Source organism: Mastigoproctus giganteus, chromosome 2 (genome assembly GCF_048544385.1).
Source record: "Mastigoproctus giganteus isolate SK-2022 chromosome 2, ASM4854438v1, whole genome shotgun sequence".
Classification (NCBI taxonomy): Eukaryota; Metazoa; Arthropoda; class Arachnida; order Uropygi; family Thelyphonidae; genus Mastigoproctus; species Mastigoproctus giganteus.
This window is the reverse complement of record NC_143576.1, coordinates 18,703,986-18,721,584: the sequence shown is the minus strand read 5'-3', so window position 1 is coordinate 18,721,584 and position 17,599 is coordinate 18,703,986. Positions and strand designations below refer to the sequence as shown.

At 39.7% G+C, this 17,599-nt stretch overlaps 1 protein-coding gene across 1 annotated transcript in view; it reads right to left on the bottom strand.

Moving 5' to 3' along the window:
• The window catches only part of rictor (rapamycin-insensitive companion of Tor), a 707,794-nt gene that overhangs the window by 446,328 nt on the left and 243,867 nt on the right, over positions 1-17,599 (bottom strand). The window contains exon 14 of the mRNA XM_090388323.1: positions 9,602-9,779. Within this exon, the coding sequence (XP_090244449.1) occupies positions 9,602-9,779 (178 nt within the window). The remainder of the gene's footprint in view (positions 1-9,601; positions 9,780-17,599) is intronic.

The following is a 17,599-nucleotide window of genomic DNA, read 5'->3' as shown; positions in this document are numbered from 1 at the left end:
TTTCACCAGGGAAAGAGGAAGAAGTGTGCTGGTGCTTGATTGGGAAAGTAGAGTGGATTTTTGATCTGTACAGTGCCATATTTCACCAGAAATTGTCTTCACAACAAGTGCATAATGAGCAGGAGCATTGTCATGCAAGAAAAACTACCTGCCTTTCACTCAAAATTGCAGCCTCACTCAGGGAAATAAGCTTCAATAGTCTTTGAATCACCTGTACATAAAATATAGCATTGAGTCTCTCCCCTTTGGGTTCAAATTCCTTGGGAATCACACTCTGCTTGTTGGAAAACATGATCAGCATCAACTTGATCCAGGACTGCTGTAAACAAAACTCTTGACCATGGTGTTGGTTTTGAAGTCCACTGCATGCGTTAACACTTCCTGAATGAAGTCTTTGTATGATGACACTCTTTGTTGCTTCTGCTCATCTGCAAGGCTATGCAGCACAAATTTTGCACAAAATTTCCTTTTCCTTAAATCTTCATGTAAAATTTGATGAACTGCCTCCTTATTTGTATCCAACTCAGCAACTCATTCCAAGGGTTAGACGATGATATCTTACCACAATTTCCCAAACTTTTGCAACTCTATCCTCGTTTCAAGAGGTTAAGGGATGCCTACAACTTGAGTCATCGTGAACATCCTCACGTCCATCTTTGAACAGCTTATACCAGTCAAACACACTGGTATGACAATGTTTCATCACCATACACAGTTTTTAACATTTCATTTCTGTTAGAGCTTTTCCCAGTTTGAAGCAGAATTTGATATTCATTTGTGGCTATATTGCAAAACTGTGACATGGAACATTAACACTACTAACAACTGGTTAACAACAATCAACAACTGATTTTGTTAGTAAACCAGTGGTTGATTAACCCTGTCAGCCCACTGGACAATCTCTGTACCACCATCTGCTAGAGGAAATTTGAAACACAATATAACACTTCCTTATATTCAAACTCAGTGAACATGACTGCAACAGCACCAGTCCAGGAATTTTATTGCCACACCTCATATGTGGTCTCAGTTTCAATCTCAATGATGGAAAAATTTTTCCATCATTGAGATTGAAACTGATGTCCATTTTTTCCATATTTCTTGGAAAAAATGGACATCTGGACAGAATCCCTTTTTTCTGACAGAAATCCAATCATCAGATTATCAATTGCCTTAGCCACTAATCATCTCACTTATTGCCCTAATTATTCACTCTGCGATTACTTTTGCTTCAAAAGGTGGTACTTGTGATGCATATTATCCACTCTATATTTGTTGTTGGCAACTTCTTAATTTAGGATCTCCTCTTTTTGATTAATCTAGCTTAAAATTTCTCTACTCCATTTTGTCAAATTCATTCTGTTGCTTCTATCATTCTCCTAACTCCACTAACTGCTTGAAACACTGACTTCTTCCTTTGATACTCAACTTTTTTCAGTCTAACTACTGTAATAACGAGGGAATTTTCCTTGGTGATTTTGGTGTTCACAACTACAACTGGCTCACTTTACTAGTTATAAAAACACCTAGCTGGTCAAGATGCTGTCACTTTTGTAACTGCTCAAGACCTCATGCAGCTTGTTCATTTACCTACCACAATACCAGACAATATTAATACTAAATACACAACAAACACCCCCTTGATCTTTCTCTAACCAACAAACATTCAAGAACACAATGTTTGTGGTGAGAGGGGAAATTTTTTTTTTGTTGGTACCTCCAGAGCAAAAGTTTCAGATTCTAAAGGAAATTGATCTGCTGGTTCCAAAAATACCCAAAACTATGTCTCTATCATCTCTATATTTAAATTTTTGTAATTTAATGAATGATTAATTTCAAATATCACAGAATAAACACATAAGATACATATGCTATCTTAAAAATGAATATTTTATTTAAAATTCCTTTAATCAAACATACTATTTTCTTAAAACATTTTGCCATTCAGAGAATTTTTTATAGTCCATTTTGCTTTCCTACTCAAGTATGCAATAGTAATCATACAACATGGCAGTATTCCAGTGACTTTAATACTGCTTTCTATCATAGATATGTCCCAAGAATGCATTCCTGTTGCTCATTACTTACACCTTCCAAATTTTGAAGAAAAAAAAATGAGGTGGGAATGAAGAAAACAAATTTTCAAAAATCTGGGAGACCAGATCTTTATAATATTGCAATAAAGCTGATAACTGAGTTTCATAATTATATTCTTTCCTTTTTCAAAGAAATCTATGAACAACTGCTTTAAACAATTAGTAAAGTGCTAGTTTAGTATCCTGTGGCTTTGTTTTTTTTTTTTTTTTTTTTTTGATTTGGTAGTTGTTGGCGCATCGGCTTCTGTGGCCATATTGCACCTCCCAAGGTTTTTGCAGTACTTTGATCCAAGCCCGAGGCGGGAATCGAACCCGCGACCTTTGGGTTGCCGGGTAGGTACTTTACCCACTCGGCTAGCCCGGTCGGCTCTGTGGCTTTGTTTAAAATATATTAACTTAGAGGAATTTCTTTATCTGAGGCCCACTGAAAATCCTTTCTTTCAGTTTTGCATCTGTGAAACACTTTGCGAAAGCAAAAATAAGAGTAGGAGTGTGTTATAGGCCTAATGACTCGAATGAATACAATGAACAATTGTACAGAGAAATCGAGTGGGCTAGTAAATCAGAATGTCTTATAATGGCGGATTTTAACTTCCCATATATTGACTGGAACTTGTGGGTTGGTCACTCACACACTAGTCAGACTTTTGTGGATTTATTGGATGATTGTTTTCTGCAGCAGCATGTTCGAGAGGCAACCAGAGAGAGTAATACTCTTGATCTGGTTATCAGCAGTGATCATTTGTCTATTAAGAATTTGCAGATAAAGGAACCACTAGGTGGCAGTGATCACAGTGTACTGATGTGGGATTTACTTAAAGATTTAATTACCATCAGGGGTAAAGGAAAGGGTTTTTGCTTCCATAAAGGTGAGTACAGTGGTCTCAGAAAGTTTTTAAATTCTGTACAGTGGGATCAACTGACGAGGTTACCAACAGTAAATTCTAAGTAGGAAGCATTCAAGGAATTAATGGTGGATGCTACTAAAAGTTTCATACCTATTAAGAAATATTGTTAAAGGTTTAGGCCTAAATGGTTATCTAATGAACTAATGAGACTCGTAACAGAGAAGAAATATGCATGGGATGCATATAAATTATCAAGTGACTCAGAAGCCTATGGCTGATATAAGCTAGTCTGTAACCAGGTCACAAAAGAGGTTAGGCAGGCGAAGGCAGATTACGAGAAATCCTTGGCAAAAGATGCTAAGAAAAACAGCAAGGATTTCTTTACTTATATAAACTCTAAAAGGAAGGGGATGAATCTGATTGGTCCGTACGACATCGATGGTTCGACTGTTGATGATCCTGCTCAGATAGCAAACAAACTGAATGAGTATTTTGCATCTACATTCACACATGAGGAATTATTAAGGTTTGAAAATGGCAGAAGGTTATCAAATTGTAGCAGGATACTTAATGATTTTGTAATAACTGAGAGCAAAGTGGAGGAGAAATTGTTGAAACTAAACATAAGAAAAGCATATGGGGTGGATGGGATCTATCCAGTTATATTAAAGGAGACGGCAAAGCAAGTAAGCAAACCCTTAGCCATAATTATGAGAGCATCCTTGGACTCAGGAGGTTCCCACGGACTGGAGATGTGCAAATGTATCCCAAATTCACAAAGGGGGATCAAAGGGTGACACGTTTAGCCACTGGTTAAAGATGCATTGCAGGATCATCTAGACAAGACTGCAGCAATAATTCAGACACAGCATGGGTTTGTTAAGGGAAAGTCTTGTCTGACAAATTTGATATGATATTATGATGTGGATACAAAGGAACTGGATGCAAAAAATAATTTTGATATCATATATTTTGATTTCAGGAAAGCTTTTGACACTGTTGCGCATGGAAGACTATTGTACAAACTGGAGCAGAATGGTATTAAGGGTGAGTTGCTACAATGGATAAAAGGATGGTTAAGTGGGAGAAGACAGAGGGTGGTAATCAATGGGTGCTGCTCACATTAGTGGAATCTCACAGGGTTCGGTGTTGGGTCCACTGTTGTTTTGTATATTTATCAATGATATTGATGAAGGTATATCAGGCTTAATGTCGAAGTTTGCAGATGATACAAAGGTTGGCAGGGTTGTTAATGACAGTAATCACAGTGTGATACTGCAACAGGATCTAGATAATTTGGGCAGATGGGCTAAGAAGTGGCAACTGAAGTTTAACCTTGACAAATGCAAAGTACTGCATATGGGCAGAAATAACCCCAGAGAAACGTACCTTAAGTGCAGTACCACACAAACGTGTGTGGTACTACACTTAAGGTGGTATAAATTGAAAAAGACCTGGGAGTAATTGTAATCTGAGCAATGCAGACAGGCTGCCAGGGCAGGTCATGGGGTTTTGTCAATGATATATAGCAATTTTGCTAGCAGGGAGAAGGAGGTGATTGTCCCTCTGTATAAGGCAATGGTCAGGCCACGCCTTGAGTTGCGTACAGGTCTGGAGGCCTCATTTTAGGAAGGATGTAGATTTACTTGAGTGTGTACAGAGAAGGACAACAAGATTGGTGAGGGGAATGAAGGGATCCTCTTACCAAGAGAGGCTTAATTTCTGCAAATTGTAGTGGCTGGAGACTAGGCACCTGTGTGGTGATCTGATTGAGGTGTATAAGGCCTTGAATGGGTTGAGCATGCCGAATTCTGATGGGATCCTTCCACTTGTTCAGATTACGAACCTAAGGGGCATAAATTCAAATTAAGAAAGGACAGATGTAGAATAGATGTGCGGAAATTTGCCTTTAGCCAGCAGGTGGTTAATTGCTGGAACAAACTTCCATCTGTCGTTGTGGAAGTTGATAGGTTGCATAAATTTAAGAAGGAACTGGACAGGCATTTGGAGGGAATGGTGTGATTTTTTTTTTTTTTTTTTTTGGCTGATGCTGCGTAAGCGCATACACTTGCTTTCTTCCATCACATGCCACTACTACTATTACTACACTACTTACCTTAGCTGAATCCACTTCCTTTTTTTATCCAGAACCTTAATAAAATTCTTCATTAATTCATGCTTTATATGCAAAGGTGGAAGAAGAACCATGTTTGGTTTTCAGATTGTCCCACAAGCATAGGAAACAATTGCATTTTGTCAAACCTTACTGTAGACAGTGAGTAATACACTTAAATTAAGATGAGCACAGACATTCTAACCAGTCATGGTACTTCACTACACTCAGGATCTGGAGCATACTTTTATGTGCTTCTGTCAAGCAAACAGCACAAGTATAGGAACTGATGGAAATGCATTTCTATAGTGCTTAAAAAATGCTTTTAAATTTAATTTTGAAGCATCAAAAATATACATCATTCAGTAGGATTGTGTTCAATGCCCAGAGTGTTCAGAAGACCACCAATGTCTTTACAGAAACACATACCATCTTCCATAACAAAATGTTTTTAAAGCCCTTTGGAATATTTTTGATATACTGTATTTTAATTCCAGCTTCAAGTAACTTCCACTGTTGTAGCCTAGAACCAGGGAGTTCTTTAGATAAGCTTAAATAATAAACTACATAATTCGACTCTTCTTGCTTAATTAAGTGGGCTGCATTATAATTTTCTGGTTAATAGTCCAAATCTGTTGAAGTGAATAATCCAGTAAAGACTGCAACACAAGAGTCCTTTCTATATTCATAACCAGTTGCTTTTTCCCATGATTTTGGGGATCCGGTATTGGCAAGTCTCCAATATGTCAAACAAATTATTGCAGATGTTATGTTAGAATATTTGGTGTTGACTGCTTTTTCTGGACATCCCTAATATTTTTATCATACAGAATTAGCAGTCAATAACGCGGTTGCTCGATTCTCACCACAACATAGGAATAGATGTGTGGAGGTTTGCCTTTAGCCAGCAGGTAGTTGATTGCTGGAACAGATTATATAAAGATGACAATCTGCTGTTGTGGAAGTTGATAGCTTAAATAAATTTAAGGCAGAACTAGACAAACATTTGGAGTGACTGAGTGACTGGACGAGTGTAATGGGAAGGGTTCCTCCCCTCCCCCAGCTGATGCTGTATAAGAGTGCTTTCTTGCATCATATGCCTCAACAATGTTAATGCTGATAGCAGAAGGCATCCTTTTGATTTTCCCAGTTGGCCACATTCTGCAGGAAATAAAGCACATATATGGAGCCTAAAATCTACAGTATTATGCTTATTAGCACTGTAGATTTTCTTTCTGAGTTTTGTTGCAAACCATCCACACATGTAGCAGAAATTGTCAATGTGATTCAGACACTTCCTTTGCTTCAGCTTAAACATTTTAACAATATAATGCTAAGAAACATATAATATGTAATAGATATGCAGATAAGCTGTACACATACTCACATCAGAACTATCGTTCAGTTATTGAAAGAGAGGTGGGAAGCAGAAAGACATGTATCCCAACTCTACAAAACAGATTCCTTCTACCTACGAGTGCGAGTCAAGCTGATAAAAATTTCTCCCCAAAAGCCTTACAGAGTCTAAGTCTTGAGTTAATCCACAAGGCTTTCACCACATAAGGGGATGAATCAGATTGGTCCACTTGATATTGATGGGTCAACTGTTGATGATCCTGCTCAGGTAGCTAACAAACTAAATGAATATTTTGCATCGACATTCACACATGAGGAGTTATTCAGCAAGGGGAATGCCAGAGGTGTATTCAACTCTAGCAGTAAGCTACAGAATCTTGAAATAACTGGGAGTAAAGTGGAGGAGAAACTGTTGAAGATAAACACAAGAAAGGCACCCGGGGTGGATGGGATCTATCCAGTTATATTAAAGGAGGCAGCAAAGGAAGTAAGCAAACCCTTAGCCATAATTATGAGAGCTTCCTTGGACTCAGGGGAGGTACCCATAGACTGGAAATGTGCAAATGTGACCCCAATTCACAAAGGAGGATCAAAGGCTGACACAAGTAACTATAGACCTGTGAGCTTAACTTCTGTTCCAGGAAAATTAATGGAGGCACTGGTTAAAGAAGCACTGCAGGATCATTTAGACAAGACTTCAGTTATAGCTCAGACACAGCATGGTTTTGTTAAGGGGAAGTCTTGCCTGACCAACTTGATTGGATACTATGATGCAGTCACAAAAGAACTGGATGCAGGGAATAACTTTGATATTATATACTTGGATCTTAGAAAGGCTTTTGATACTGTTGCACATGGAAGACTGCTACACAAATTGGAGCAGTGTGACATTGGAGGCAAATTGCTGCTATGGATAAAGGGGTGGTTGAGTGGGAGAAGACAGAGAGTGGTAATCAATGTACACTGCTCATCGTGGACTAATGTTATTAGTGGAGTCCCTCAGGGCTCAGTGTTGGATCCATTATTGTTTTCTGTATTTATAAATGATATTGATGATGGTATATCAAGCTTAATGTCCAAGTTTGCAGATGATACAAAGGTTGGCAGGGTTGTCAAGGACACTACTGACACTACACTGCTGCAACAGGATCTGGAAAGGTTGAGCAGATGGGCTGAGAGGTGGCAAATGAAGTTTAACATTGACAAATGTAAAGTACTACACATGGGAAACAGCAACCCCAGGGCAACGTATCAACTCTGTGGTACTACACTGACAGTGGTAGAGAATGAAAGGGACTTGGGGGTGATTGTGCAGGCAGATATGAAGTTCTCTGAGCAGTGCAGACGGGCTGCAAGAGTAGCTCATGGAGTATTGTCAATGATATACAGGAATTTTTCCAGCAGGGATAAGGAGGTGATTATTCCATTGTATAAGGCAATGGTCAGGCCACACCTAGAGTACTGTATACAGGTCTGGAGGCCTCATTTCAAGAAGGATGTAGAGCTGCTGGAACGAGTACAGAGAAGGGCAACAAGATTAGTGAATGGAACAAAGGGGTGCTCTTACGAGGAAAGGCTTAAGTTTTGCAAATTACAGTGTCTGGAGACTAGGCACCAGCGAAGTGATCTGATAGAGGTGTATAAAGCCTTGAATGGTTTAAGCATGCTCAATGCTGATGGGATTCTTCCTCTAGCTCAGAAAAATCACCTGAGAGGGCATAAATTCAAATTGAGGAAAGACAGATGTAGGATAGACGTGCGGAAATTTGCCTTTAGCCAGCGGGTGGTTGGTTGGTGGAACAGACTGCCATCCCTTGTGGTGGAGGTTGACAGCCTAAATAAGTTTAAGGCTCAGCTGGACAGGTATTTTGAACGAACAGAGGGGTGAAGTGGAAGTGGGTTTTTTTTTTTTTTTTGGCTGATGCTGCATAAGCTTGCTTTCTTGCATCAAATGCCTCTACTAATGCTAATGCTAATAATTCCTCCTATAGTGTTTGGGAAGAATTGCAAACACATAGACTTTTTTGACCTGACTCGCAGCATTTCTTCAGCATTGTCCTATATTTGTCTAACAAATCATCAATCGTGTGTACTTAATATCATTAGTCCCCACATGGATAATAATATTCTCTTTACCCCCCCCCCCCTTAAAATCAAACAATCTCTTGGTGACATCATTAATTGTTGCTCCCCACAGATATACCCTGGTTCTAGTCCACCTATCCTTATTACAAAAAATATTTCCCGATTCCCTGATAATGGAGTCTCCTAACAGAACGCAGTCCTTCTGAACCAGAACAGTGTGCACTTGATTATTCTGCTCTGGAGCCTAAATTGGGAGTGCATCACATGGTAAGTTACTACAGCCTTGAGTCACCGACGAGGTCCCAGTTACATTATTCTCAAGGGCAAGTACCCATTTTTTCAGTGACTCAAATTGTTCCAGCAATGCATGAAATTTTAACTTTGGATTGGTACACTCCGTACAACAATGACAAAGAAAAGAATTGCCCGGTGAGCTGTGATTATCCACTAGGTCAACCAGTGAATATGTGCCACAGGTTCTGCAAATGATAAAATCATGATTCACCAGGAAATCGCCATCGGCTATTTCTGTATGATTCGTGACACCCTCTGACGAAGTGTTCAAGGTGGATCTTGTCATAACCATTATTAAATTTACTAAATATCACAGAAAGTAAAAATTACATTTATAATATTATAAAAATTTAATTCACAAACTATTACAGGGAAAAAAAAAAAAAAACACAAAATAAACATAATATATTAAATCAATTATTTAAATGCAATTATCTAACCTCTCAATCCTAATCCAATCCTCTAATCCTCTCTAATCACTATGCTCTCCCTATGCTTTAGAAATGCTCACTACAAAATACTTATACTCAATGCTACACGAGAGTTGTGACGATTTTCTGCATGGTTGCATTAGTGTGACAGTTTCTCTTTAGGAACACACTTGCTCAACACAATATTGAATTCAAACTCCTTATAATATTAAGTCAAAAGAACATTGTTTAAATAAATTTTATTCTCACAACACTAAGTGGTCATTCTGTAAACTGAATCAAAAATATCAAGTTTAATTCTTTAGTCATCTGAGCATGCTATGACTTTACAAATCTGTTTAAAAATTCAAAAAGCATCAAATTATGAATAAAAGTCACCTTTTTCAGATACAGCCAGAGTTTAGCACGGCTGATGTTATTCCAAAATACTCCTTTCTTTTCTCTGTGTAAATCATAGAAGTGAAGTAGCTGATCAAAAGCAAGACTATAAGGAACTGGTCCACGTTTCTTTAGTTCATGGATTTGAGCAAGACAGGATATTGCAGAACTTGCCTGGCTGTGGTAGAAAAAAAAAAATTACATGCTTGATTTAATCAAAAAACAAATAATCTGAAGAAAAAGGGAAAAAAATTAAAATACCTATCATTTCCTCTAGCTTGTGATTTATTATGATGATGACATAATATGATGACAAAATCTACAGTGACTCTCTTTTTACATATAACACAAATGTGAATTTAACAAAACTTTGCAGGGAACTCAAATATGCAACAAGATGAACTAATTTCCTTCCATCTGAGCAATAGCTAACATGTAATAATATCTAACAAAGATGACAAAAGCTTTTGAAATCACCCTCTTTCTTTCAGGTTAAGTTGTAGATATTCATTTCTTAAGATGATGCATATTTCTGTAAAAACCACTGTTTATACCTTAGGCCTATTATAAAAATATTTGCACTGTAACCACATAATTTTCACTAGGGTAATATTCAATAATGGAAACAACCTGTACACTACTTTTTTCAGCCTGGACTGTACTTGTTAACAGGAGAGATTGCTTCTACAGGGATGGGATACACTTAAATAGAAAGGGTGCAAGAATTTTTGCTGATGCCGTCGAGGCAGAGTTAGGTGGGTCGGAAAACTGCTAGTTGGGGGGGATACAAGGACTAATAGATTAACAGTAGCCACTGGCAGCGGTGGAAGTGATTCTTGCACTGCTTCTATTGAAATGAGCAGAAGCCTGAAAAACAAGATGCAGGATATTTCAGAGACTGCTGGGAGTCATTGCGGTACAAGTAAACACATATTTAGGTTGTGTTGGGGTAGCCAAGAATAGAAACAGATGCATGTATACCTGCGTGTACACCAATGTTAGCAGTTCGGTAAATAAATTTGATGAATTTCAGGTATTGCTCAAAACATCAAAGGCAGATATTGTTGGGATATCAGAGATGAGGTGTCACACAGATATAAGGAATGCGGAACTGGAATTTGGGGAATACAATGTGTATAGAAAGGACAGACAGGATAGGAGGGGAGGAGGGGTTATGCTATTAGTTAAGAAACACAAAGTCCAAGGAAGTGAAGCCAGTCGACATCGATGGCCAGGGCAGTGTCGAGTCAGTTTGGTGTGACATAAGCATAGGGAAATCAAAATTGAGAGTAGGAGTGTGCTATAGGCCTAATGACTCTGATAAGTATAATAAGATATTGTACAGGGAAATAGAGTGGGCCAGTAAATCAGAGAGTCTTATAATGGGGGATTTTAATTTCCCAGATATTGACTGGAATTTGTGGTTTGGTCACTCGCACACTAGCAAGGCTTTTGTGGATTTATTTGATGATTGTTTTCTACATCAGCATTAGCATTAGTAGAGGCATTTGATGCAAGAAAGCAAGCTTATGCAGCATCAGCCAAAAAAAAACAAACCACTTCCACTTCACCCCTCTGTTTGTTCAAAATACCTGTCCACTGAGCCTTAAACTTATTTAGGCTATCAACCTCCACCACAAGGGATGGAAGTCTGTTCCACCAACCAAACACCCGCTGGCTAAAGGCAAATTTCCGCACGTCTATCCTACATCTGTCTTTCTCAATTTGAATTTATGCCCTCTCAGGTGATTTTTCTGAGCTAGAGGAAGAATCCCATCAGCATTGAGCATTCTTAAACCATTCAAGGCTTTATACACATCATATCACCTCGCTGGTGCCTAGTCTCAAGACACTGTAATTTGCAAAACTTAAGCCTTTCTTCGTAAGAGCACCCCTTTGTTCCATTCACTAATCTTGTTGCCCTTCTCTGTACTCGTTCCAGCAGCTCTACATCCTTCTTGAAATGAGGCCTCCACACCTGTATACAGTACTCTAGGTGTGGCCTGACCATCGCCTTATACAATGGAATAATCACCCCCTTATCCCTGCTGGAAAAATTCCTGTATATCATTGACAATACTCCATGAGCTACTCTTGCAGACCGTCTGCACTGCTCAGAGAACTTCATATCTGCCTGCACAACCACCCCCAAGTCCCGTTCATTCTCTACCACTGTCAGTGTAGTACCACAGAGTTGATACGTTGCTCTGGAGTTGCTGTTTCCCATGTGTAGTACTTTACATTTGTCAGTGTTAAACTTCATTTGCCACCACTCAGCCCATCTGCTCAACCTTTCCAGATCCTGTTGCAGCAGCATAGTGTCAGTAGTGTCCTTGACAACCCTGCCAACCTTCGTATCGTCTGCAAACTTGGACATTAAGCTTGATATACCATCATCAATATCATTTATAAATACAGAAAACAATAATGGACCCAACACTGAGCCCTGAGGGACTCCACTAATAACATTAGTCCACGATGAGCAGTGTCCATTGATTACCACTCTCTGTCTTCTCCCCCTCAACCACCCCTTTATCCATAGCAGCAATTTGCCTCCATTGTCACACTGCTCCAATTTGTGTAGCCGTCTTCCATGTGCAACAGTATCAAAAGCCTTTCTAAGATCCAAGTATATAATATCAAAGCTATTCCCTGCATCCAGTTCTTTTGTGACTGCATCATAGTATCCAATCAAATTGGTCAGGCAAGACTTCCCCTTAACAAAACCATGCTGTGTCCGAGCTATATCTGAAGTCTTGTCTAAATGATCCTGCAGTGCTTCTTTAACCAGTGCCTCCATTAATTTTCCTGGAACAGAAGTTAAGCTCACAGGTCTATAATTACTTGTGTCAGCCTTTGATCCTCCTTTGTGAATTGGGGTCACATTTGCACATTTCCAGTCTATGGGTACCTCCCCTGAGTCCAAGGAAGCTCTCATAATTATGGCTAAGGGTTTGCTTACTTCCTTTGCTGCCTCCTTTAATATAACTGGATAGATCCCATCCACCCCGGGTGCCTTTCTTGTGTTTATCTTCAACAGTTTCTCCTCCACTTTACTCCCAGTTATTTCAAGATTCTGTAGCTTACTGCTAGAATTGAATACACCTCTGGCATTCCCCTTGCTGAATAACTCCTCATGTGTGAATGTCGATGCAAAATATTCATTTAGTTTGTTAGCTACCTGAGCAGGATCATCAACAGTTGACCCATCAATATCAAGTGGACCAATCTGATTCATCCCCTTCCTTCTAGAGTTTACATAAGTAAAGAACTCTTTGCTGTTTTTCTTTGCATCCCTTGCCAAGGATTTCTCGTAATCTGCCTTCGCCTGCCTAACCTCCTTTGTAACTTGGTTGCATATCAACTTGTATCTATCATAGGCTTCTGTGTCATGTGTTAATTTGTAAGTATCCCATGCATTTTTCTTCTCTGCCATATGCCTCATTAGTTCATCTGACATCCATTTTTGCCTAAACCTTGAACAATATTTCTTATTTGGTATGTAAAGCCTAGTAGCTTCCAAGATAAGTTCTTTGAATGCTTCCCATTTTGAATTTGCTGTTGGTAACATCATCAGTTGGTCCCACTGTATAGAATTTAAATACTGTCTCAGTCCATCGTAGTCGCCTTTACGGAAGCAATAACCCTTCCCTTTACCCCTAATGGTAGTTACCTCTTTCAGTAAATCCCACTTCAGCACACTGTGATCACTGCCACCTAGTGGTTCATTTATCAGCAGATTCTTAATGCATGAAGAATCACTGCTAATAATCAAATCAAGATTATTACTCCCTCTAGTTGCCTCCCGAACATGCTGATGTAGAAAACAATCATCCAATAAATCCACAAAAGCCCTGCTAGTGTGTGAGTAACCAGCCCCCAAATTCCAGTCAATATCTGGGAAATTAAAATCTCCCATTATAAGACTCTCTGATTTACTGGCCCACTCTATTTCCCTGTACAGTTCCTTATTATACTCATCAGAGTCATTAGGCCTATAGCACACTCCTACTCTCAATTTTGATCTCCCAATGCTTATGTCACACCAAACTGACTCAACACTGCACTGTCCAGCGATGTCGACTGGCTTCACTTCCTTGGTTTTTATGTGTTTCTTAACTAATTGCATAACCCCTCCCCCCTTCCTATCCTGTCTATCCTTTCTGTAGGCGTTGTACTCCCCAAATTGCAGTTCTGCATCCCTTATATCTGTGTGACACCACGTCTCTGATATCCCAACAATATCTGCCTTTGATGTTTTGAGCAATACCTCAAATTCATCATATTTATTTACTAAACTCCTAGCATTGGTGTACATGCAAGTATACCTGCACTTGTTTCTATTCTTAGCTACCCTAACAGAACCCATGTGTTTACTTGTACCGCAATGGCTCCCAGCAGTCTCTGAAATACCATGCATCTTGTTTTTCAGGCTTCTGCTCATTCTAATAGAAGCAGTGCAAGAATCTCTTTCACCTCTGCCAGTGGCTACTGTCAATCTATTGGTCTTTGTCTCCCCCCAAGCTAGCAGTTTTCCGACCCATCTAACACTGCCTCGATAGTATCAGCAAATATTCTTGCACCCTTTCTATTTAAGTGTATCCCATCCCTGTAGAAGCAATCTCTCCTGTTAACAAGTACAGTCCAGGCTGAAAAAAATTCTACCCCTTGAGCCTTGCACAATCTTTCCAGGGCCGAATTGATCGACAAGGCTCTCATCATATACTCCCTCCTATCGTGTCTGGGCAGATTTGCAGACACTTTCAAATTCAACCCTATTTCACGGCTTTTTTTCAACAGAGACCTGTACTTGTTAAGCAATTCTGCCGGTCTTCTACTCTTGATATCATTAGTGCCAACGTGTACAACTATATCACCTTTTGTGCCCTTAAAAGATGATATTCGCTCTACAACATCATCAACCTTTGCCCCTGGCAGACATACCCTGGTCCTGTTCCACCTATCTTTTTTACAGCATGTTCCCCGTTTCCCTGACAATAGAGTCACCAACAACTACTAGTTCCTTCGGGACCAGCGCATTCTGCCTTGGGGGTTGTCTCTGTGTCACGCGATGCCCAAGTGCAAGCTCTGGCGTTGATGTGGGCAGCTGAGAGCTTGATGGGCCCCTCAATTTAGTTTCTTCGAGGGCATCCACCCTGTCCTTCAAGCTCTCATATAGTCCCACAAGAACGCCGAGTTGTTGCCTGATATCGATACACTCCTTGCATCGCGCACACTCAAAGACATCCCCCTTGGCAGTATCATGTCCCGTACCCGTTTGCTCTGCAAACATCAAGCAAACAGTGCATTTTATAAGGCTGTGAGTCAGAGGACAACTGCCCCCCTCAGTTCTGCTCTGAGCCACAGCACTTCCATTAGCTTGAGCCTTTTGCTTTGCTGCTCTGGTCTGAGTCATGATTCTATTAATTTATTAATTAATTATAATTAATTATGTTATGTTATTAATTATGTTAAATATAATTAATTATATTACATTTGTAATCTAAGTCGTTGTATGTATTTATTTAAACGTACAATTTAACTGCTAACGAAGTTCAACTAACGCTATCTAGTACGGTATATAACTATCGTATCACAAAGGCGGGAAAATTACGAACGGTAGCGGAGTTGAAACACGTGGAAACCTTTACCGATACTTTTTTGCAATTACAAGGCCGTGTTCGTGTTTGTGAGGCAACAAGAGGGAGCAATACTCTTGATCTGATTAGCATTAGCATTAGTAGAGGCATTTGATGCAAGAAAGCAAGCTTATGCAGCATCAGCCAAAAAAAAAAAAAAAAACCCACTTCCACTTCACCCCTCTGTTCGTTCAAAATACCTGTCCAGCTGAGCCTTAAACTTATTTAGACTGTCAACCTCCACCACAAGGGATGGAAGTCTGTTCCACCAACCAACCACCCGCTGGCTAAAGGTAAATTTCCGCACGTCTATCCTACATCTGTCTTTCCTCAATTTGAATTTATGCCCTCTCAGGTGATTTTTCTGAGCTAGAGGAAGAATCCCATCAGCATTGAGCATGCTTAAACCATTCAAGGCTTTATAAACCTCTATCAGATCACCTCGCTGGTGCCTAGTCTCCAGACACTGTAATTTGCAAAACTTAAGCCTTTCTTCGTAAGAGCACCCCTTTGTTCCATTCACTAATCTTGTTGCCCTTCTCTGTACTCGTTCCAGCAGCTCTACATCCTTCTTGAAATGAGGCCTCCAGACCTGTATACAGTACTCTAGGTGTGGCTTGACCATCGCCTTATACAATGGAATAATCACCTCCTTATCCTTGCTGGAAAAATTCTTGTATATCATTGACAATACTCCATGAGCTACTCTTGCAGCCCGTCTGCACTGCTCAGAGAACTTCATATCTGCCTGCACAACCACCCCCAAGTCCCTTTCATTCTCTACCACTGTCAGTGTAGTACCACAGAGTTGATACGTTGCTCTGGGGTTGCTGTTTCCCATGTGTAGTACTTTACATTTGTCAATGTTAAACTTCATTTGCCACCTCTCAGCCCATCTGCTCAACCTCTACAGATCCTGTTGCAGCAGCATAGTGTCAGTAGTGTCCTTGACAACCCTGCCAACCTTTGTATCGTCTGCAAACTTGGACATTAAGCCCGATATACCATCATCAATATCATTTATAAATACAGAAAAAAATAATGGATCCAACACTGAGCCCTGAGGGACTCCACTAATAACATCAGTCCACGATGAGCAGTGTCCATTGATTACCACTCTCTGTCTTCTCCCCCTCAACCACCCCTTTATCCATAGCAGCAATTTGCCTCCAATGTCACACTGCTCCAATTTGTGTAGCAGTCTTCCATGTGCAACAGTATCAAAAGCCTTTCTAAGATCCAAGTATATAATATCAAAGTTATTCCCTGCATCCAGTTCTTTTGTGACTGCATCATAGTATCCAATCAAGTTGGTCAGGCAAGACTTCCCCTTAACAAAACCATGCTGTGTCTGAGCTATAACTGAAGTCTTGTCTAAATGATCCTGCAGTGCTTCTTTATCTGGATAAAGAAGCACTGGATAAAGCTCTGGATAAAGAAATTAATGGAGGCACTGGTGCCTCCATTAATTTTCCTGGAACAGAAGTTAAGCTCACAGGTCTATAATTACTTGTGTCAGCCTTTGATCCTCCTTTGTGAATTGGGGTCACATTTGCACATTTCCAGTCTATGGGTACCTCCCCTGAGTCCAAGGAAGCTCTCATAATTATGGCTAAGGGTTTGCTTACTTCCTTTGCTGCCTCCTTTAATATAACTGGATAGATCCCATCCACCCCGGGTGCCTTTCTTGTGTTTATCTTCAACAGTTTCTCCTCCACTTTACTCCCAGTTATTTCAAGGTTCTGTAGCTTACTGCTAGAGTTGAATACACCTCTGGCATTCCCCTCGCTGAATAACTCCTCATGTGTGAATGTCGATGCAAAATATTCATTTAGTTTGTCAGCTACCTGAGCAGGATTATCAACACTTGACCCATCAATATCAAGTGGACCAATCTGATTCATCCCTTTCCTATTATCAGTAGGATATCAGTATCAATCATTTTTATCAGTATTATCAGTATCAATCACTTCTTATTATCAGTAGTGATTCTTCATGCATTAAGAATCTGCAGATAAATGAACTACTAGGTGGCAGTAAGTACAGTCTGTTGAAGTGGGATTTACTCAAGGAGGTAACTACCATCAGAGGTAAAGGGAAGGGTTTTTGTTTTCGTAAAGGCGACTATGATGGTCTGAGACAGTATTTAAATTCTATACAGTGGGACCAACTGATGATGTTACCAACAGCAAACTCAAAATGGGAAGCATTCAAGGAACTAATCTTGGAGGCTACCAGGCTTTACATACCAACTAAGAAATATTGTTCAAGGTTTAGGCCTAAATGGTTGTCAGATGAACTAATGACACATGTGGCAGAAAAGAAAAATGCATGGGATACATACAAATTAATGGGTGAC